This window comes from Lytechinus variegatus, chromosome 4 (assembly GCF_018143015.1).
Source record: "Lytechinus variegatus isolate NC3 chromosome 4, Lvar_3.0, whole genome shotgun sequence".
Taxonomy (NCBI): domain Eukaryota; kingdom Metazoa; phylum Echinodermata; class Echinoidea; order Temnopleuroida; family Toxopneustidae; genus Lytechinus; species Lytechinus variegatus.
Genome location: NC_054743.1, coordinates 58,373,855 through 58,398,308, shown reverse-complemented (window position 1 = coordinate 58,398,308; position 24,454 = coordinate 58,373,855). Strand labels below are relative to the sequence as shown.

The 24,454-nt window shown below is 37.2% G+C and overlaps 1 protein-coding gene across 1 annotated transcript in view; it reads right to left on the bottom strand.

Moving 5' to 3' along the window:
* LOC121414391 (dystrophin-like) overlaps positions 1-1,878 on the bottom strand; it is a 44,175-nt gene extending 42,297 nt beyond the window's left edge. The window contains exon 1 of the mRNA XM_041607549.1: positions 944-1,878. Within this exon, the coding sequence (XP_041463483.1) occupies positions 944-1,018 (75 nt within the window). The 5' untranslated portion in view covers positions 1,019-1,878. The remainder of the gene's footprint in view (positions 1-943) is intronic.
* Between the last annotated feature and the right edge of the window lie 22,576 nt (positions 1,879-24,454).

Below are 24,454 nucleotides of genomic sequence, written 5' to 3'. Positions count from 1 at the left end.
CCATGTAATTAATCTCTTTCTGTGGCATTTAGGCCTACTGATTAATCACAAGTCTAAAAGACTAATAGCTTGGTCACATTTGCTCTACGGCGGCCGTACGGCGAGTCGAAAACAGCCGTTTGAACATTTTTTGTACCAGCTACTGTCACTACAGCTACATATAGGTGGTTTGAATAAAAATGAATTAAAAGGCTGTTATCGACTCGCCGTACGGCCGCCATAGATCAAATGTGACCAAGGTATAACCCTAAACCATCATTATCACAAACATAACTATCAATAATATTTTCACAATTCATAATTTTCATTCATTATTTTCACAATTCATAAAAATTTCATGCAAAAATACAAAAGTACAAATAGGTTTTTCTCTCTATATGGAACCATAAATAACTGAAGATGTTGTATGTTTTCGTGGAATTTTTTTGGCTCAGTTCCAAGGTAATTGGTTGTACCCAAATCTATCATTTGATTATTGTTATTAAGTGAATAAGTTTTGTTCACTTGCATGACTAAAATGGAAATACCTGAAATTGATTGCAAGGAACACCCCTTAAAAAAAAACCTGACTACATTCCAGTCAGTCACAATCACATCCAACTTTGGAGTACACACTTAAAGGATTGGGCAAAGTTACTAAGCTGTTGGTAAATATGTGTCCAACTGACAACAATGTTTATTGTTACAATGGTCAATATGAACAAAAATCCAGTAGATTCTCACCCATAAATTGCTTGATTTTTACAAAAAAACTTGTTGGTGGAACTCCCCTTCATGAATGAATATTTTTTTGTTTTCCATCAATCCTTTTCAAGATTGTTCTTGCACCAGTTAGACAAATTTAGATTCATGGTTTGCCCATGCAAAGGAAAAAGAATTCCTCGACATGAATTCTTCCTAAACAGTAAAAAGCTTTTGAATTACTTATTACTTATATACTTACCCATTTGCCGATCTCATCCGTATCAACAATCTCCCATTCCCACTCGATATCCATTCCTTGTCTGACAGTTGGCATGGAGGACAGACTTGAACGAGAGGGTCTCTAAACTCAACAAGTTTCTCTCGGTTTTTCCAGAATCCACGCAAGAAGCTCCTGATTGATATATTCCAATTAATTTCCGAGCTTGAGAGGGCTAAAGAGTGCAGTTTTGACGTGTCCAGAGTCTCAACTGTTTCATAAAGTCACACAAGACACACTATCTATTTTGGATGTTCAGTAACCAGCATGTTCCATCCGAATGACTGTGCATGTCATATAATCCTCACGATGGAAATCAAGAAACTTTAATCCTGTTGTTTTTCATCAGAATGTCCATTCTTCCAAGGCTTTACAAATGTTTACAATACATTCCTGAAGGGATGAGATAATACTGTGTGTGTATATACAGAGAGCGATGGTCTTGTTTCTGTTGGGTCCAAAAGTCAGTCTAGTTGTTCTTTATGATAAGGCAATGGTGAGTCCCTCAAGGAAACATCATACCTCTGATTTCTAAGCAATTAAAATCCAAAAATAATTTATTGACTACTCTGACTACAGGAGTGTGATGTCACAGCTTGTCATGACCAAATGACAACAGATTCTGAACAAATTACAGATGGACTTAATGTCTTTGATTGCGTTGGTTGCTAAAAAAGCAAGTTCCTGGCTGTTACCCACCAATGTATGCCTGGTGCGAGGAATCCTTACTTGGAACCATCACAAGGTTGTAACAAAACATATGACATCACCTTTATACCCTATAGAAATCAGGCAAGGCAAAACCAACTAGCATCAGATATTGGTCTTCACTGACTCAGAGAAAGGCGTTTTCATTCTGTTGATTTGTAGAAAAGTATAGGCCTAAGGGACTCCAATGACAGGACCAGATTAAAACAAATAATACTTGATTTGTGAAGGGCAGAAAATTAATGAATCGAATTCAGACATTCTCACATTAAGAGACAAACTCACATAAATAAAGTCAAGTCAATCATGTCAATAGAGAAGTATTGCTTACTAAATCCATAATATTAACGTGGAGTCCAATGCTACAAAGAACACATTGGCCACAGAATCTCCTTAAACTGGATGCTAAAATCTGTTAACTTACAATCTCACTGTAGTATATAACAACATATTGACTCAATGCTCAAACCAATACGAACTAGCTGATGTAGGCCTCTATAAAATATCAATTGGATCCTTTGACCTTAACACATCCTGGATGATTTTGCACTAATCAAGAAAAACAACAAGTACAGGGTTAATCAAATCAAGTCACTTTCACACAATTAATTGCTTGTCATTTCCTAGAATTCTGTTGCTGATCTATCACTTCTTGTAGCTTAGGGACCAAGGGACGTGTTATTCCTTGCAGTCTAATGACATTGCCTACCCCTGTCTAACAGGTTTTTTGTAGGATGGTCTTGGACGATATCAAATTAATTTTGAACATTTTATTACTATCATTATTTAATATAAACAAATTATACAAACATTGGGATAAAGAGAGTCACATGGACACTGGGGAAAGGAAATATTAATTTAAAGGGGAATGAAATCTTTGGAACAAGCAGGCTTCTGTCAAAACATATAGGGCCTAATCAAAGAATAAGAACAAAGAAAGTTTTGAGAAAAATCTGACAAATAATGAGACAGTTATGAGCATTTAAATATTGCAATCTCTAATGCTACAAAGATCCTCCCATTGGCAATGCGACAAGGATGTGTGATGTCACATATGAACAACTTTCCCTTTGATGGACTATAAAATACCCCCAATTTGTTTCTTTTTTTGCTTTTTCTTATGGCAATACAAACTCTTTATCTATGATGTATTCTTTAACAATCTCTATTACATGCCCTCCTATAGAAAGGACACATGATCTAACAATATATATAATAAAAAAGGCAGGTTAAGTGAAATATATACTAAAGTAATGAGGAGAGTGTTCACAAGTGAAATCAAACATATTTGTCGCATTGCCAATGTGAGGATCTCCATAGCATTACTGAACACAATATTCAAATCCTCATAACTTTCTCATTATTTGTCTGATTTTTCTAAAAATTTTGTTGATCTTTTTCTTTGATTTTCTGTTTTCACACATGCTATCTTGTTCCAAAGGTTTTATTTTTTAATAACTATGACCCAAAGGTCTTCCTTTCCTACGATGAATAATATTGTAAACACTGGCTGTAAATATCTAGATTATGTTCATAGACTAGCTCAAGAATGTATTTGAAAATCCTGACAAATTAAATGAAAACATGGAAGTATCTCTCCCTTCAACTGTATCAGGAATAAAGAAACAAATTATTATCATATCTCAAGACTATCGGAAACCAACCTGGTCAGATACATGTAAGTCCTCCAAATATGCAAACTCACCAGACAGAATTGCTTGTACTATTCATAAAGGAAGTATTAATGTTGGCGTATTACACTTATTCACTTTATATCGCTATCACTTGCAGCCAAAGGTATATTATTGAAGGAAAAGAGGCACCTAATTGGTTAGCTCACTGTTTTCAGTAACATCAATCAACAGACACAAGCATGACACCAGCTGGTTCAGAGAAAGGTCTACATGGAGGATATGCAGGAAGTCATTTCCATACATACAGGCTACAGGATAAAGGTTATCCTACAAATATTGTCGGCCTACTATATGTACAGTTTGACATTCATGTCACAATTAATTCACTCCATGAGCATGCCCGATGCCCTCGGACCTCTACAATATCTGCTATTGGTTTCATGCTTTGAATGAAGAATCTAAATAATTCCAATGTGAAGCAAATTAGTATTGTGAGTAGTTTCAAGACTTACACTATTTCCTCATCATACCCAATTACCTATAAATACATACTATGTGAGGCAAATTAATATGTAGGTTTTGTAATTATGTTTGCGGTTTAAAGACTAACACATAATATTTCCTAAGCAGCGATAACTACCTTTAATCATCACTATTATCAGATCATTACACAGTGCTCTAGCTGTTATCCTCCAACTTAGGTGATAATTATCCTGTCTAGTCTTGGCAGGAGACCTTTATTGTGAGACAGTCTCTGTATCTACAATTACTGGCATACAAATGGGGGGGGGGGGGTCTTGGGACACTTGACTGGATCCCACTCCCCCCCCCAAAAAAAAAAGTTTCACGAACAAGGAAGAAGAAATAGTGAAAAAGAAGGAAAGGAAAAGAGTAATTTTAAATTCATCTTCAGAATTTTATGTCAAAATCTCACACGAAATTACATTTTCATTTTGAAAGAGTCAAATTGTTAGCTATTAATACTCGCTTCACTTGCTCGTGGCTTTTTAGATATTTTTTTGTCCATCTACCATGTGCCCCTGCAATACGCAACTGACTGGTCTTGGATGAGACTTGTCAAGGACCCCCCAACCAAGGGGCTCTGCCCCCTCTCTTTCTTAAAATTATTTTAAAGTGAATATCACTGGTGAAAATACCATTTTCTAAAGCCTTCTGGAGAATGAGTAAATAGGGATTCTCTGAATGAGAGTTTGAGACACAGGCTGAAACATCAGACTACTGTTTTGAGGGTTGGCAAGTCAAATGATTACATAATGACAAACAATACCTTTCAAGTATATCAACTTGTAAGGCCACTATCAATTACAAGGTCCTTAGATAAATCATGCAGGCCAACAGGTACATTTAATACAACATGGATCCTACTAGAACCGAAGAATACAATTAGGGAGCACTTCTTCAGTGTTGTAGATGAGGTGAAAGACATTTGGTGGGAAAAAAATATATTTTTTAAATTTTTCATTCAACTTTGATGAAATTTTCAGTGTTATGCTAGTTGGATTTTTCTCTTTATATTCAAATCAACTTCTTGTTGGGGTGGACTTGTCCTTTAAAGATGGTATCATTGCATAGGGCCTACATAGGCAATGTAGAGTGGCATGTTTTCAGTGGTATAGTGGCATGTTTTTTTTTTAAATAATGTATATTCCTAATTTATAAGGGAGATAAACTATTTTCTAAAAAACATATTCTAAATTCCAGTCTGCCGTTAGCGACATCTCTATTATCTTTAGAAAGTTTTTCCGAGCATTCATTATGTTTTTAGCCAAGAGTATATAAGCTATCTTAAATCTAATCAAAGTCATATAACAAAGATTCCTTTACAGGCTAATCCATCCTCAGAGGAAATTCAATGTCTACCGATAGTAAATCTACAAAATTTCATGAAAACAGATACCCCTATTCCTATTGGCCTATATTCAGTGGGATGAAGAGATCACACAAGATCGGCAAGACGCTCTAATTGAGGATACATTAATGTTATTATCTCTGTCTAGATGAAGATAACCATTGTGACCTTCAAAAACAAAGTATGTTTGTGATCATGAAATAGGGCCCATCATACATTTGGAAGCATCGTGGTGTATTGGTTTTGCCGCAGGTAATCGTGAATCTGAATGATCCTAAAAGCCTGGTCACTCCGCCCGAGCATTGGTGGAGCGGTCGTGGAGCGGAGAGAAAAAAATCATCACCGCTCGCTACCGTTCACCATTTTCGATTTCGATTTTTTTTTTTTTGATTTTTTCCCCAATTTTGTGAGTGAAATTCGACCCTCTCTCCTACCGCTCCATGACCACTCCAACAAAGCTCGGGCAGTGTGACCAGGCCTTATGCTATGTAGCTGCTGTCCTCTGTTATGACCATTAGCAGTATTTACAATGGTGTTCAAAAGTGAGTATTATTACCTCACCAGAAAATGAACATATTTTAAAGCGTTCATGTTTTAGATACTTATTTCTGAAACTAGTCAGGTGATAAAATATTAAATTTAATAAAGTTAGTTCCTCTGGGCTTGCCGAACATCGTAGATTTATTATTTAATATTGATTTTGTTTTTTAATATTAATTTTGTTTTTTAATATTGATTTTCTTTTTATTTATTTTATATTGCACGGTAGGCCTGTTCAGTTCTTAAAACTGCTTTACAAAGGCACCCTGCAGTTTAAAATACATGTCAAGATAATTATGAAATATATCATAAAAAAAAAAACAATCAACGTTAAAAATACATAACACAAACTATTAAACATCAGAAACAATTAACATAAAAATTTAGAGTGGGAAGTGACAATTTAAACATACAAGTACATAGCATTGTAAATCAATGGAATATTATTTCGCTCTTCATCAATTCGATTTGGTGTCTACATTCGCCGCTCAGCATGAAGGTGAGCATTCTGTGGTGGGGTTCACTATCTTTTTACTTTCAGGGCTTGCAGACTGACTGGGATTTTTTACCTGATTGCTAAGAAAGCATGAATGCTTGTAAGCAAGCAACCAGAGGACCGATGGCTTAAGGTCTTCTCCGAGGGACCTGGTAATGAGGATGAATGCCTTACCAAAGGGCACTAGCGCACCAAGTTGGAATCGAACCCGGGTCACCAGAATACGAATCCCCCGCTCTACTGACTGAGCTATCGCGCCTCCTTTAGCACAACTGTACAGGCAGGCCCCAAACAGATTCTCCTTCAACCGATCCTGAAATGCCAGTAGTATGTTTATTGCAACCATCACCACTATAAATAATTCAAGAAAACAAGAGCTCAGCAGAAAGGTTATGAAAATCAATCAATAAATGTCCGTTACCAAAGAAATACGAGACGGCTGAAGATTTTTTACTTTGAGTAGGAAGCACCATGGAACGTACCTGAATGCCGGAAAAGTCATATATGAAACCCAATGCCTTCTTGAACAGAAGAGCGTTATTCAACGATTATCGATAGGAAAGCTTTTTTTTACAATGATCAGTAGACACTGTACAGTACTGATGAAACCATATCACAATATTGTTCATAATATCTAACAAGTGGAATGCCTCTGGCCGTCTCACCTGCATCACGCGGTTCAATATAGCAGCAGTGCTGACTTTGAATACTACTCTTACTCGCACAAGATGTTCAGTGATACATGGTTACTCTTATGTCCACTTTTTATGAACTAGACCAATAAACTTACAGAGATTCACCAAAAAACCCCAACATGGCCAAAGTTCATTGACCTTACATGACCTTTGACCTTGATCATGTGACCTGAAACTCAAACAGGATATTCAGTGATAGTTGATTACTCTTATGTACAAGTTTCATGAATCAGATCCATAAACTTTCAAAGTTATGATGGTAATTCAACAGATACACCCAATTCGGCCAAAGTTCATTGACCTTTGACCTTGGTCATGTGACCTGAAACGTGCACAGGATGTTCAGTGATACTTGATTACTCTAATGTCCAAGTTTAATGAACTAGACCAATAAACTTTCAAAGTTATGATGGTAATTGAACAGATACCCCCGATTCGGCCAAAGTTCATTGACCCTAAATGACCTTTGACCTTAATCATGAGACCTGAAACTTGCACAAAATTTTCAGTGATGCTTGATTACTATTATGTCCAAGTTTCATGAATCAGATCCATAAACTTTCAAAGTTATGATGGGAATTCAACAGATATCCCCAATTCGGCCAAAGTTCATTGACCCTAAATGACCTTTGACCTTGGTCATGTGACGTGAAACTCATGCAGGATGTTCAGTGATACTTGATTAACCTTATGTCCAAGTTTCATGAACTAGGTCCATATATTTTCTAAGTTATGATGACATTTCAAAAACTTAACCACAGGTTAAGATTTCGATGTTGATTCCTCCAACATGGTCTAAGTTCATTGACCCTAAATGACCTTTGACCTTGGTCATGTGACATGAAACTCTAATAGGATGTTCAGTAATACTTGATTAACCTTATGGCCAAGTTTCATGAACTAGGTCCATATACTTTCTAAGTTATGATGTCATTTCAAAAACTTAACCTCAGGTTAAGATTTGATGTTGACGCCGCCGCCGCCGCCGCCGCCGCCGCCGTCGGAAAAGCGGCGCCTATAGTCTCACTTTGCTTCGCAGGTGAGACAAAAACAGATATGTATATTAAAGGGAAAGTTCACCCTGAAGAAAACTTTGTTGTAAAAATAGCAGAAAAAATAATAAAAAATATTGGTGAAGGTTTGAGGAAAATCCCTTAAAGAGTAAGAAAGTTATTAGAGTTCAAAATTTTGGATTTGTGACGTCATAAACGAGCAGCTGCCCCATGTGTTATGTAATATAAAATGTATGAATTTCAAATTTTGTATGGTTCCTGATGACTTAATTTTGTTTTCTTTTCATGATCTGGTGTGAAATGATTTGTCTATTGATATACAAAAGTTACAGTGAAAACCATTTTCAATTTTCTGAGAAAATGACATTTCATTGATTTTTTACCATTCGCTATGTAGGAATGCTGCTCGCATATGACGTCACAAATCAAATAATTGAAATTCTAATAACTTTTTAATTATTTGATGAATTTTTCTCAAACCTTCGGCAATATTTTTTATTATTTTTTCTGCTATTTTTACAATAAACTTTTTGTCAGGGTAAACTTCCCCTTTAAGATGATTTTATTAAAATCCGGAGTTCATCTAAATAAGGACTCAAGGAGTGAACATTTAAAACAATACTCTAATGTAGCCCTTATACTACATCACGTACAGCCTATTTTTTAATTAAAAAAAAATCCTCTGAAAGGTGGAAGATGTATCAGTCAATACACTATTAAAAAAGATATATGAAACCTGTAACCAATTACAATTTTTCCAGATTAACACAAATCCTTTAGTTTTAAGGGCAGAGAATATGTTTGGATTAATTATAACTACTTCTTTCATTTAAATAAGGTTCATATATGACTCAAAATGTGGTAAATGAAAAAAAATTGAAGTAAATTACAAAATACAAATAAACTGCCATCAACTTAACATTTAACATAATGACTTTTAATTCTTAGTATTTGAGATCAATGGGAGTACATAATTGAAGATTGATTTTTATCCAAACACAGTTATCCACACACAGAGAATACAAGTCACTGACTAACCAAATCAGTATTTATAATAACCAGATCAACAAAGAGCTGTGGAACCCACTGAAAAATCCTTGAAATAAATCAAGTTTCAGAGCTGATGCCATTTCACCAAATCCAAAGAGAATATTTCCTTGATTAATCTTCCGATTATCCTCTAGAAATCAAAGATGGAATTCCAAAGAGAGCACGAATCTTGGATGATAATTTGCAAAGCAAGTGCATTATATCCAAGAGGTTTGTAAATTAAACGGTAGATTTGAAAAGGCTATGCCGCACAGGATGTAAATAGGTTGTGTCTAATCGAGAAATCAGAAATAACATTGAGCTGAAATGTACTAGAGTCTTCAGGAAATAGGTGCTCACAGAAATGGTAACGGGAAGTCCACTCACACACTCCAACACATTGATCAATATAAATATCCCTGGTGTAGAAACATGATATAATTTGTTATATAAACCAAGCAATTTCACCAACTTCCAACCATAATATTTCCTTCCAATAATCCTCTACAAAAAAATGGAATGACAGAGCATAGCAGAGGAGCTATTACACAGCAAGTGCATTCAATCCAAGAGGGTTTACCAATATTCAAATAAGAGGTAGCATAAGGCTCTGGTTGTCCCACAGGATGTTTGAGAGGATATCTGGAAATCAAGAATAACACTGAACTGATATGTCATCAGGATATAGGTGCACAGGAATGGTGAATAGAAATCGAATAGCACACTCCAATGATAATTGATACATGTATCCATGCTGTGGAGACATGATATAATTTGTTATATAAACCTGGCAAAGAGGCAGGAAATATAGAAATGAAGACACCAGCACGGATACAAATAGATGAGGTAATCCTCCGAGTTCTTCTGTATATATCGAGAGATAAACGGCAACATCTAGACTGAAAACAATGTCACCAAGGTTGAGAAATGCAGCTCACCCAAAATGAGTTATTCAAAGAGAGATGGGAACGGAGAGATGGAGTTGAAGCGCACGGTGCTCTGGCAGGAGGACAGTGGCAGAAGACAAATTCGGAGATGGAAACACTTGGAGAGGGAGAGAGAAAGATCATAGAGAGAGGAGGAGGGGAGTGCAAGAGAGAGAGAGAGAGACAGAAATAGAAAGAGAGAAAAATGTAAGAGAGAGAGATAAGATGAAAAAGTGATGTGGCAACAGATGAGATAAGGAACAGGAGAACTTGGAGATAGGGAAAAGAGGGAGTGGGAGAAGAGAGAGAGAGAGAAAGAAAAGGGGTGAGGAGGGGGTCGAAAATGACTGAGAGGGAGAATGATATATCTACATGTAGATCAAATAAAGAAAGAGAGAGGAAGAAGACAATTGAAGAGAAGATTGAAAAGCAGGGGGGGGGGGAATAAACAGATGGGAGAAAAAAAGTGGGCAGAGTGGAAGAGGGGGGGGGGGGGGGTGAGTGATGGGATGCGGCAAACAGATGAACATAAGAGGATGAAAGAGATGGAGCAATCGAGGATGAGGGAGAGAGGAAGAAGACAATTTGAAGTGAGGACTGATATGTGGTGGGGGTGGGGGGGGATAATCCTAAAGATGGGAGAAACAGGTGGGTAGAGTGGAAGAGGGGGGGGGGGTGAGGGGATGTGCCAAACAGATGAACATAAGAGGGCGTGAGAATCAGAGAGAGGATGAAAGAGATGAAAGACAAAAGATGAAGTCTGAAGATGAGGGAGGGAGGAAGGGAGAGCGGGACAGAGAGAGAGGGTGAGGTCAGAGCAGAGGGCAATGGGTAGCGTGGGGGAGATGAATGCTAAGTTGTAATGAACTTGAAAAAGAAATGAAGGCGACATCTATGAGCTCCATCGGTACCTAACCACCGAGAATGAGGTTAGCTCGGCAAAGGAGATGGAGAATGCTACAGGGACTGCATCTTGGTAATCAAGTTCACCATCCTCCTCTCTTCCAAACATCCTCCATTACATATTCCTCCTCCCTGGAATACTGATGATATATCCCCACCGTTGAGGCAAAGCTGCGATGTAGTCTGGATGCACAGACCCTTGTTTATTGCAATTTGCATTAGTGCATAATGCAGAGTCTGAAGTAGTGAGACTAGATTAAGTATACACTTTAGCTGGCTCTTTGGCCGTGTTTATGCTTCCACTTTTCAGGCCAGAATCAGCGTTTCCAAACGTGACTAGTCCAAAACACGGTTGTGTCTATGCTTACTTTCATTTAAACGCTGTTTCAAAACGCTGATCGTTAACTCACAAAAAGGTGCGTTTGTAAACGTTGTTTGACCAGAATCAGGCTTTCTGGGGAAGTATAAACAGAACCACGATCGTAAACGTGTTTAAATGACGTCATTTGGTCCATGCTTCCGGTGAGATGAAAATCCGAGGGCAAATACAGTCGTATTGCTCCATGCTATCTCTAAGTAATAACAACAATCGGGAAAAAAAATCGGAAAAAAAAAATCGAAAAAAGGCGCGCCCAATTTGACCTCGCTTTACGATGCGAAGCCAGCTGGAGATCATGATTTGCTCTGAAAAGTTAAGCATAAACAGCACTCCCAGAACTACATTTACGATCAGCGTTTTGAATCGACGTTTTAAATCGCTGATTCTGTCCTCGCAATGGAAGCATAAACACACCCTTTGTTGACACAGACAGAGAGTTTGGCATCTAGTCTTCACTCCAGACATGGTATAATTGGTTAAAGTGTCAAATATGAGTCTGTGCTTTTAGACTAGCTGTGAGGGGGGGTACATATTACCTTCTCCCAACACTTCCTTGGCTTGATTGTTTTTTACGTCTGAGGGATTATCGATTGCATTCCTTCACCGGGGCTGGTACACCCGCCACCGATCTTGCATCGAGATTACAAAGCGGAGTCGATATAATTTCATTGATGTTCCTACAGCCGGTGTCTTATTCTGCCGAATAAGCACCCTGACCCAAAAAAGCATGGCCTCGGAAATCAAAATCATGCATCAATAATATCTCATCTCGTCGCTACACAACAGGAGGGTGTAGGATTGCAAAAATTATGCATATCTACTGTAATCATACATTCCATTAGTACGTGTAATGAATGCTTTGAAGTTTAAAGCCTTGGTACAGGATCAATAACGTGTAATATTCAAGAGTATTTGTTCAAACATTCTAAATTTAAGAGTGAGGTGTAGTCACCGTTTAGATCATTTTCAGCCGTCGATACACAGATAAGTCTTCAATAAATAATGATTAAAAACCAGGTAAAGGACTGGACCTCAACTATCCTTTTTTCCCTTTTTCCTTGATTATTCTGATGGTGTTCATAATTCTTCCATTTCATAATTTTTGAATGTACAAGTAATTGCATACCAACAAACTCACTGCAGCCTGACAAAGTAGTGGGCAGTTCAGACAACAATTTTAATGAGGTAAAAAGTGATGGTTTGCTTGAAGTCTAAATGAGCCTGCTCCAGATTTCATGCTGGTATAAGAATGCCCGGAGCAGGAGGACATGATCTTCCTTATTATCTCTTTCAATATTCCTTATTTCTTCATGCCCTACTGTCATTGATTTGGAAATGATTAATATGATTTGCTTCCAGGCTTCATACTAGTCTCAGTTCCAGGAAATTTGCTTAATGCTTTAAGATATATTCACCATATAACACAGCAGGGATTCGATTTTAAGGCGCGCGAGAGCGATCGCGCGCTACATGCGCGCCTTAATCCATTTTTGGTAGCGCGATTAATAGCGCGCCTCGCGATCGTTGACCTGCGCGGAAATGCCTAAAGTCGCCCTTGAAATCACCCCAAATCATGCTTATTGCCGAGTGAATATCAACTCAATATGCTCGAGCTCTGCTTACCATTTAAAATAATCCAAAAACCAACACTCAAAGTCATGAATAATCCTTAAAAATAGCGCGAGTAGCGCAGTTTCAAATGCCGACGTTGCGTTATTTTTTCTGTACCACGTATTTCCATACACATGGTACCAAGTACGGAAAAAAAATCAATGCAACGGTCGGGAAACAGTTGCATGTATAGGGGTCCATTATGACTACCACCATGTGCAATTTCGAATGCACATGTTTCCCCTACAGATATCACGATTCTGTGATTAAATAATTCGAATTACACAGGAAATAAATCCCTGCGACTTGTAACCTAGCATTGGTGAGTTGTCATTCGGCTTTGCTTTTCAAAACGGCTTAGGCCTATTAACTTTCAAAATAAGTTACCTTATTTATTAATTATGACTAAAAAATCATTTATTTTCTTTTTCTAAGGGATGAGGTATTATATCAGACAATAAATCATCAAACAAAGCTCCATCTATTTTACAAGGCTGGCGGCCCAGCTCACGCATTGGCGCTTTTACTAGCTAGCCAGTTAGAGCTCTGTCTCTGCCAGAGCTCTGGGGGACAATTCACTCAGGAAAGGCCTCAATGATGGTGATTTTCTGTTTCAGACAGAGTTTACATTTCATGAATATTATTCAAAACTGCCAATAAAGTTTGATGATTTCTTCATTGTCATGTATATTTAAGTTCTTAATGAATACATTCTCACCGAATTTAGACTCCCCAATAGAGAAATGAAATTTTCATGGAGATCTGCGTTTTCAAAGAACTTCAGGAAAAGTTAGGGGATGTGGGCCTTTATTACATGTACATGGCTGAGTACAGGGTATTTGTACTGGAATAGATGGAGTAGAAATTAGATATTGAATTCATTTATATCCAAGTCCAACTCACAGTCACACACACACACGCACTCACCCACACACACCCACATCCAAGATTCTAAGCATGAAAAATAACTTTAAAAATCATACAATATTGAATAAAAAGTAATAATTCATTAATAAGTGAACAGGTATATCCAAGTCACGCACTCACCCACACACACCCACATCCAAGATTCTAAGCATGAAAAATAACTTTAAAATCATACAATATTGAACAAAAAGTAACAAAAAGTAATAATTCATTAATAAGTGAACAGGTATCAAGTCACACACACATGCACTCACCCACACACACCCACATCCAAGATTCTAAGCATGAAAAATAACTTTAAAAATCATACAATATTGAACAAAAAGTAATAATTCATTAATAAGTGAACAGGTATATCCAAGTCCAACTCACAGTCACACACACACGCACTCACCCACACACACCCACATCCAAGATTCTAAGCATGAAAAATAACTTTAAAAATCATACAATATTGAACAAAAAGTAATAATTCATTAATAAGTGAACAGGTATTCCTCAAAATACAAAAAGTAGCATTTAAAAAGAGCCCCCGAAATTTGCCAAAAAAATTTAAAATGGAGCCCCTGAAAAAAAAAATTGTTAGTTACTTAAATTTAAGCCAAAGTCAAAACCTAACTCAAACAGGTTTTGATAACACACAATCTAATTACAAAACATTGTAAAACGATTACAAATACTTTGGTTGTTGATTGTAACTTTATAGTACATACATTTCCTCAATGATCCTTACCTCCATCTGTTTTGTTAATTGGACAAAAAGCTCCCCTTGTATGATGAAGAAGAGCTTTTTGCAGTGCTCCTCTACCGCTCTCCTTAAATGATCTAGGAGAGCTATTTATTGCTCCCCTCATAATTATAAAACTGAGTCCCTGACACAGTTCAAATATCAGTACTTTGTGAACTAATAGGCCTGCTTCAAATGTGCAGTATCCTACATTTCACAAGATCCGGCACAAGATAACGTATTAGCTGCCTCGTCTGATTCTCAGACCATACTACGCATGCTAATAATAGCTTCGAGAACTAATGCCTACCCCCAGAAAATGTTTTAGGATGGGTATGATTTGAATACAGAAAAAACAGGCCTTCAAAAACATATTTTAAAGGCCTGGACAGGTTCTAAAGTAAAAATAGGGATGTTTCTGTGATCATGTTTATAGCATAGATCTATGGACTGGAGAAACAACTAATCTGTGGAGCCTGAACCAAGGCTAGGATGACGCGTAAACTTCAGGGAGCAAAAGCAGAAGTACGCTGGGTGAGGAAGCACATGCTGGATATTACTCAAAGAATGTCATCAACTTAGCAGGAGTTTGGTAAGACACTGACCACATGATGGGCTGGACACAGTCATTATCAACCCGGCTTTGTTATAATAATCCATCAAATTGCCTTTCACTTTCACACAAAAAGAACAAAGATATTGGGATATACATGTAATAAACAGTTGTTATAATTAATCGCAAACTGGCTTCACTCTTGCGCGACTGTAAAAGTCTATGTTGTCAAAAATCTGTTTCCTTGCTCGAGCCACAATCAGGACTAAAAATATTATGATCACTCTTTCATTATTCCATATTATTCCAAGGAGGTAATAATATATGTAGTCCAACAGTGTAGATTCACACAATAAAAAGTCTTCCATCTTAAAGGGGAAGTTCACCCTGACAAAAAGTTTATTGTAAAAATAGCAGAAAAAATAATAAAAAATATTGCCGAAGGTTTGAGAAAAATTCATCAAATAATTAAAAAGTTTTTAGAATTTCAATTATTTGATTTGTGACGTCATATGCGAGCAGTATTCCTACATAGCGAATGGTAAAAAATCAATGAAATGTCATTTTCTCAGAAAATTGAAAATGGTTTTCACTGGAACTTTTGTATATCAATAGACAAATGATTTCACACCCGATCATGAAAAGAAAACATAATTAAGTCATCAGGAACCATACAAAATTTGAAATTCATACATTTTATATTACATAACACATGAGGCAGCTGCTCGTTTATGACGTCACAAATCCAAAATTTTGAACTCTAATAACTTTCTTACTCTTTAACGGATTTTCCTCAAACTTTCACCAATATTTTTGATTATTTTTTCTGCTATTTTTACAACAAAGTTTTCTTCAGGGTGAACTTCCCCTTTAAATGTCAGAAGCAACAGTTGAGGAAATCCTGCAAATACTGGGCTGTGCCAAAATTTCCTCCAAACTTCTCAACTACCTCCGCTCCAGCAATGAATAGCACTACATGAAATAATTAGTAATTTTTCACTAACTACTAGTTTGCTCTGAACAGAACCAATGTATATGCAAAGATTTCAGGAGCTTTATATCATGGCAGCCAGTGGAAGTAACTTGGCCTACCTGTTTCCAAAATGCTCCTCATGGCTCTCTTCTCGGACTTTTGCAACCATTCTTCTCGATACTACTGAAAGAAACTCTTAAACATGATATCCAAGAATAAATATTTTTTATTGCACAAGTTAAGTATCAAGCTCAACTATTCAGAAAATCCCAAGAATCCCATTGTCCTTCAAGTAAAACAACCCAGCCATTGACTAGAATACAAGATCTATCTCGTCATCAAACAATGACTCTTTGATCCTCTATTCAGTAGCTTTTTTGTTTTTATCCAAAGCCGGTGATTCCTTTCACTGTAAACACCAAACAGCTGGAACTAATGAAGTGATGATAGGACACGCCAAAATGCACCTTGGTATTTATTTAAGAAGATAAAGGGTGTTGGTGTAAACTCAGAAATGTGAAATATTGCTTTTTCTGAGCAATATTAATATGAACAAAGTCATATAAGAGGCTAACAAACTTCAAACAGGCAGACCTAATGCTTGATCGGTATCCTTTTGTTCTGGCCTGTTCGAATTAGGATCTGTTCTAGAGAGTACAAAATGGAAAGATGTGGGGTGTCTACAAAACTAAGACCTAAGATCTAAGACCTAAGACCCCATATATATACTACCTACAAAACTACAAAACTAAGACCCAACCAACTACAAAACTAAGACCCAACCAACTACAAAACTAAGACCCTGTGTAATACTCATTGGTATGCAGCCTAGTCTGTACTCCAGACCCAGTTTGGGAAATACACTTCACCTATCCTATGTACTCAATACAAAACTACAAAACTAAGACCCAACCAACTACAAAACTAAGACCCTGTGTATTACTCATTGGTATGCAGCCTAGTCTGTACTCCAGACCCAGTTTGGGAGATACACTTCACCTATCCTATGTACTGAAAAGATGTGAACAAAAAGACAAACCAAACGAACAATATAACATTCAAAAGACAATTAAAGATGGATATCTGATCAAGCAAACCAAGTTATGGATCTGTATATAGCCTTGGTGCTTGTAGGTATTTCAAAATTATCGAAAGCATGCAATTCTGAAACAATGTTTTATATCAAATAGTGGTTTATGATTTTGTTGATAATCCCGGTAACACGATTTGATATGATATGACCAAAATGTTGTCGGTTATAAGTATAAAAAGTTATTTACTATCTATTGAGTACTGACCAAAAAGGATGCCCTGTATTGCTTTATATCAACTCAGAATTTAGTAAGAAAGTTGGTACACAAATTGCGCATGCTTTTCATAGACAAGCACAGACTTTTTCTTCTCAGCCAAGGAAAGTGGTCCAATCTATTACATGTCAGACAAAAATGTTCATAAATATGCTCCCATAATCACAGGCATGCTTTTCATGGACAAGCACTGATGCCAATCAAAATCAAGGTGGTCCAATCTGACATATCAGACAAATATGTTGATAATATGCTCCCCTCATCACAGGCACTGGTTAGATCGTAAATATGTTCCACTTACAAATTCCCTGATTCACACTTGGAGAAACAAATGGCAATTATTTGTAACTTTGCAAAATCCAGAGTTCAAGCCACACAAGAAGATACCTTGAAGATATTGTATACCTTTAGACTTTGGAGTATATTTCCATCCTAGAAGTTACGACTTTCCCCTCAATCATTGCACACTCTTTGCGGTAAAACTGCCAATCTACATGTAATATGCCTCCATCCAACACTGGAGAGGATTAGTGAAATTCTGGCAGGTTTCCGTGGTTACGCATCATTGCTCCACCGGGTGCAGGGGATCTCCAGCGGAGGGGAGCGTGGGTGTAGTTATGACCCCCTCCAAAGATGCGATATTGACCATGTGAGCGAAATGAAAAATTCAGAATGACAACTAGGAAAGTCCATCCTCCAGAAAAGACAGACAGGGCCCGTTTCGTAAAGAGTAAATAACTATGGTAACTGCCATTTTATCAACTACCATGGTAACAGGGCTCAGCAGCCAATCACAATCAAGGTTTCCATTGTAGTTACAATACTGGCAAAGTTACAACAGATATCAGTTTTGATGAAATGGGCCACAGGTTCTAGCAAAAGCAGAAACAGAGAAATGTTACGATTGCGATGATTCAAGACAGAATTCACTGGTTTGACAAACGAGTGATCTGCATCAGATCTCGCAACCAAATTATGAAGGGGGTTGCAAAAGTTCGACACTTTTATTACCCATTTGTGTCATATTTTGAGTAATAATGTCAACACAGAACTGCCTCTAATGATAGATAAGAAACAGATACGTTACATCTGATATTCCTCACATCCATTAAACTGAAAACAATTATGAATCCTTGAGCATCTGTTATTCTGTAGATGTGTACGATAGGAATTTCCTTATACATGAATATTGTTCTTATATTATCACGTCACATCGTCCCGTTCATTATTGCTATATAATACACAATGTCTATATTTTGCTATCAGCCAAACAATTTAAATAATTTCAGTAGCTTTAAACAGATTAAACAGATTAAACTGTCATTGCACATTCGAAATGGGGCCCTATATGTGCAACCCTTTGCACTGCAGTGGACCATTGTACAATAATGTTCTTCCTTAACAACATTAATCAATGAATTCAATCAGACTAAGGTCTGGCTCAAATACCAAATAAGGCTGTTCCAGAGTTTAGATGAAAAATCCAACAAAATCAGCACTTATATCCACAATCTGTTCTTGAAATCCACATACATTCAGTTCACATGTATAAGGTGGGACATCCCGCCTTATTGGTGCTTATTTCAGTTATTGCAGTGAAATATATCCGGATTTACAAGCAGGATAAATTTTCAGCGTTCGGCAAGAAAAAAATAGAAAAGTAAATGACAGGGGTTGTTAATGTTTATAACAACAAGAGTTCCTCCGAACTCATTACTGTCATGAGTAAATATAAAAACATTAAAGAGATGCAGACAGTGCAGTGTAAAGATCACCTGACTATACATCCATAGCAGGTTTTGTTTACGCATGCCCTATTTCTTTACAATCATAAATTGGTCTAGAGCAATTACTGTCACTCTTCAAGTTTCTGTTACATCTTTGGTGTAATGACATGAAACAGAAATATTGCCCTTTCTAAAGCACTCTTGGTTTCACTGGATGAATTTATATTGTCCCGAAAATGCAGACTTTTACAGACTTTGAAGGGGTAGGTCTGCAAATCATTTACCTCTTTGGATTTTCAAATTAGTAGAGTAAGTACTGAGGAGACATGAGTGGTAGGCCTTTATAGTCCTCCATGATGTCGATAAAACATTTGCACTTGTAAGGACAAGTGTTCACCAGCCTCAACTTCTGGTGCGGACTGGTGCTAAATTAATAGCACCCCTTTTATGTGCTTCATTTGTCACTTGTCACAGAAAACATTGAGAGTTTACTATTTTTTTTAAAAGTTTACCTTCTTTGCACCCCAACCCCCCCCCCTTCACTTTTATAAGCAACTGTTTCCAGTATGATTTACTCCAAAGCATGATAATGAATTTCCAATGTACCAGTCATGTGTATCTAAAATTCATCACTTTGATCATGTTAATCAAAGAAGTACTCAAACAAAAAAAGAATAGCTTTATACATGTAATTGATATATATCTAGAAATAATATTCTTTCATGACATTCACTTCAATGAACTTTGAAGTGCATAAACACTGCACAATCTAACACTGTCATGCTGTTTCATACAGTTCAAACCCTATAAATCGTACTCATACTGGGTCTATCATTTATGTACATCCAACTTGGAAATCTCAATAAAGATGCATAAGTGATCTTTTCGAATGGAACATAAGATGAGGTTGTTATGGCATCCGAGAGATTTGGGGAGATGATGCCTTCCCTGTTGCCATGGTAACCAGGATGACATTCCCCTGGTATAAGATGCTGACACACATCCTCATCCATCAGTTTTCATCTCCATCATGTAATCCCATGGATTTCAGAAATGCCCTGGTTTTAGACCTCGCGTATGGAAACCAGGACTGCGTTCAATCGATGTCTTTTAAGCTGGAATTGCATACATGAATTATTAATCAGGGGTGGGGGGCGTTTCATCAATATTGACAAGTTGTCAGATCTGACAACTTTCCTGGATTCTGACTGGTTGAGAAGCACTGTTACTATAGCAACTGTCGGATAAAACGTCTGACAAGTCCTCATGAAACGCTCCCCAGGATAGACCAACGTACTTCTGGTTGTTTGGGATTAGTCTTCAAGCAATGACATTTCAACCAATTATACCAAGTATAGAATGAGTATAGACTAGATGCCAAGCTCCCTGTCTATGTTAAGCCTCAGTACATAGTGAATCTAGTCTCACTATTCCAGACTCACATCAACAATGTTTCACCCTCTATTTCAAGCCCATCCACCCACTGCGCATCACAGATACAGTTTTAAGCTAGAATCACAAACATGAATCATGAATCAATCGGAATACAAACACAAAACATAGCTCAGGAACTACAGGATAGCATTCTATTATTTTATCATCAATATTATGTAGGCCTATGCTACCCTCTTTTTCAAGCCCACCCACTTTGCATCAAAGATCAGTGAATTGACCTAGGAAGTAAAGGTCACCCTAGGAGTTGTTCACTCTGTTGCGTTCAAGTGCATTTTTGACGAACAACGAAACCTGCAGAACGGCAAAAACACCTTTCAAATAACCCATAATTTTCAAAACACACCCTTTCCAGTGATTCATATTTGCATATTAAAACATGGTGAAATTTAATAACGAGAATCGCTTAAACCCCCATGGTTTGAAGTAGGTCCACTAAACGTCTTTGAAAACTGTGCTTTCAAGTTAAAACAGTGTCGCTTGAACACAGCCCATGATGATGGCTTTTGATGAGGAGAGAAGCTCCAGTTTTGGCATCCTGGATTCCAGCTCGTCTACCAACACCTGGCCGCAAGGAGAAAGACATATCTAAAGGGAAATCATTGACTACCATACTCCTGACAAAGAATTTCTTACAAAATTCATTTAGGCCTATATCAATACCAGGGGCCCAATTTCATAATGACTTACAACTGCAAAGAGGAACTGCACTTGCGTTCATTTTTATCTCCAATCTAGTTCTATTTGCATAATTTACATCAAAAGATTCTATTTGATAAATATAAGTTTATTCCCAAAGATTTGCTAATGTCAGATTGTTATTATATTGATGTTCCTTCACTTTTGGCTTTAAGACCACTTGAACTCGGCCTGAAAAAACTTTGTAATGCTGTGGAATAGTGACTATCCCGGGGGGGGGGGGCCACTTCCATTCACGAGTGGATACCATGCGCGACCATGGGGTCTCGAAAAGCACCCTAAATACGTAATTTCCATATTCTGAAAATGCACCCCTTAACAAGTATTGGCGTGTGAAACCCTACCCTTAACAAGTATTGGAAACAAAACGATACTCTTGGCAAATATTCCCTGAAATGAACCCCTAAACAAGTACAGGAATGTTTTATTGTTACGGGTCCTTCGGTCGTCGGCTTCACCTTATTTGGTTAAGTACGACCCCATCTTCTACACCTCGCGCAAATAGGACTCTAAACACGTAGTGTTGGGGGCCAAAGGACATCCTTTATAAAACATTCTAATTTTGTTTTATCATCCCCGCAAATTCGACCCTAAACACGTAATTTTCCTAGCGAAATAGATACCCTATTTTCATTATTTTTGTGTTTTTGACACCCTTATCACGTTACGTACGTAACGTGCCCTATCGTGAAAAGGACATCCTTTTTACGTGTTTTTTTGGTCGCGCATGGTATCCACTCGTCAATGTAAGTGGCCCCCCGGGTGACTATCACTACAATACATTTAGCTAGAACAATGGTAGTTGCTAATGCTATTAGTAATTCCCATAATGCCAATGTCGAAAACCTTATTGAACAAGAAACAGGTCACAAATGTAATTTATAGGACACAGAATCGTGAATATACAACCAGTTCATGAGAAGTGTTTGTGTACTTTTCTACCACACTCCAAAAAGGACTCTTCATAAAAGTTGCATCTAGGTCCTATTTGCTGATATAACCAATGAGAATGATACATGACTAGCAAAACAAACACTTTAATAGTAAGAGAGGTAACGACTTGAGAACAGGAGGGGGGAGAGGCACAGAGAGAGAGTGTGTGTGTGTGTGTGTGAGAGAGAGAGAGACAGAGACAGAGAGACAGATAGAGAAGATGAGAATTAAAGGGGAAGTTCACCCTGAAGAAAACTTTGTTGTAAAAATAGCAGAAAAAATAGTAAAAAATATTGGTGAAGGTTTGAGGAAAATCCGTTAAAGAGTAAGAAAGTTATTAGAGTTCAAAGTTTTGGATTTGTGACGTCATAAACGAGCAGCTGCCCCATGTGTTATGTAATATAAAATGCATGAATTTCAAATTTTGAATGGTTCCTGATGACTTAATTTTGTTTTCTATTCATGATCGGGTGTGAAATGATTGGTCTAAAAGGTACAGTGAAAACCATTTTCAATTTTCTGAGAAAATGACATTTTATTGATTTTTTACCATTCGCTATGTAGGAATGCTGCTCGCATATGACGTCACAAATCAAATAATTGAAATTCTAATAACTTTTTAATTATTTGATGAATTTTTCTCAAACCTTCGGCAATATTTTTTATTATTTTTTCTGCTATTTTTACAATAAACTTTTTGTCAGGGTGAACTTCCCCTTTAAGGAGAATAGGGGACCATATTGGAAGGGGGAACGACAATCTAAGAGAGAAAGAGAGGGAGAAAGAGAATAGAAAATAATAAAAAAATATATAAGAAGTACACAACAAAACAACAACAAAAAACAATGGTAACAGCAAACATGACAAGCAAAAATCAAGCCAACATAAACCAGGGGTGTGAGTGGTCACAAATAAAAAGAAAAAAAAACCTGAAGAGTGCTGAAAAGTCTGAAATAGAAAGAACTCCCATACGTTTTGTACAGTGGAAAGCCAAAATAAGCTGAAATTAAGCTGAAAATAAAAACAAAATCTGTAATCAGCTAAAAATCTGAACTCTCACACCCCTGATAAACCCATGTTATCATGTATCTAAAAAAAGGCAATAATGAAAAAATGATAAGTGCAATGTGAAGGGGGGGGATGAAGATTTGCCATTCATATTCAAAATAGAAATTAGTGAATCTTTTGATTCTAATATGACATTGATAATGAACAACTTCATTTTGTTGCCATTCACAATTCAATACCTGACAAAATTCTGCACTGTCCAGACGGCCAAAAAAATTGACATTCTCTGTCATCCATATCAGACTTCTCCGAAGAGCGATGGGAGAGGATACCCCCACCTGCATAGATCTTTCGAGTGGGCCATATAACATAATATACAACAGCAGCAATGTGTGCTCAATCCATGGATTGCGCTCTCACTTCAATTAAATCCAATACTATATCATGCTCATCCAACCAACAGGCGGGCAATAGCAAAAAATATTGACTGCTTCTTACAATATCACTTTACATAATATCTCGTTGGCAATAAAATATAATGCCACCTCCTGAACTTCTTCCAAGATCCAATATAGTCTTGTCACTTTTCCAGCAGCCATGATCCCATGATATTCCATCCATTCCAGACAATGTGTAATAATAACAACTTATCATACCAATGGTACAAGATGATGAACGCTTCACTGTGCAATATTACATGCTACCAACTGAATAGCTTCAATAGACCATGGAGATGAACATTTCTCAAGATGTTGACGAAGTTACAAAATTGCTCTTACTTCTTGCTTCTCATTCTTGATCTTGAATCAATTTATACAAAATAAACCATGAATTGAAGAAAATGACACCTTTCCACAATATATATATATATATGTGGGATCGATGGAAGTATTGTATCCCTAACACTAACACGAGAACTCCATCATGCATGCATCCAAATGGTGGGATGAACATGCACATCATGCTACAGGGTGGGATGGGGGGTGTCTGTCAGCAGAAAGAGTGGTGCAGCTTCTCATCCTTTCTCTTCCTTATTGTCCCACGTAATTGCACACAGCCTGAACCAAAGATCAGTTCAAATACAGCTCTGAGAAGTATTATGCAGTCTTGCCTCTCCTCCCAATTACAAAAAACAACAATTGAAAAAAAAAACCCATTACAAGACAGATCAAGTGGGGAACAGTCAAATGAACAAACTAGGCTCTCCAAAAACCAATTTGTAGGACAAAAGTGGGTTGTGGTTTTTACCCCATGTTCAACTCTGAACCCATTGCCCCCAGCCCTGGGGAAAGACTGGTGGTATTTGGTAAGGAGGGATTTATTTCATAGGTAGACCCCATTCTCATTACACTTTCTAAAACTAGTTTACTAGAAACCGGTTCC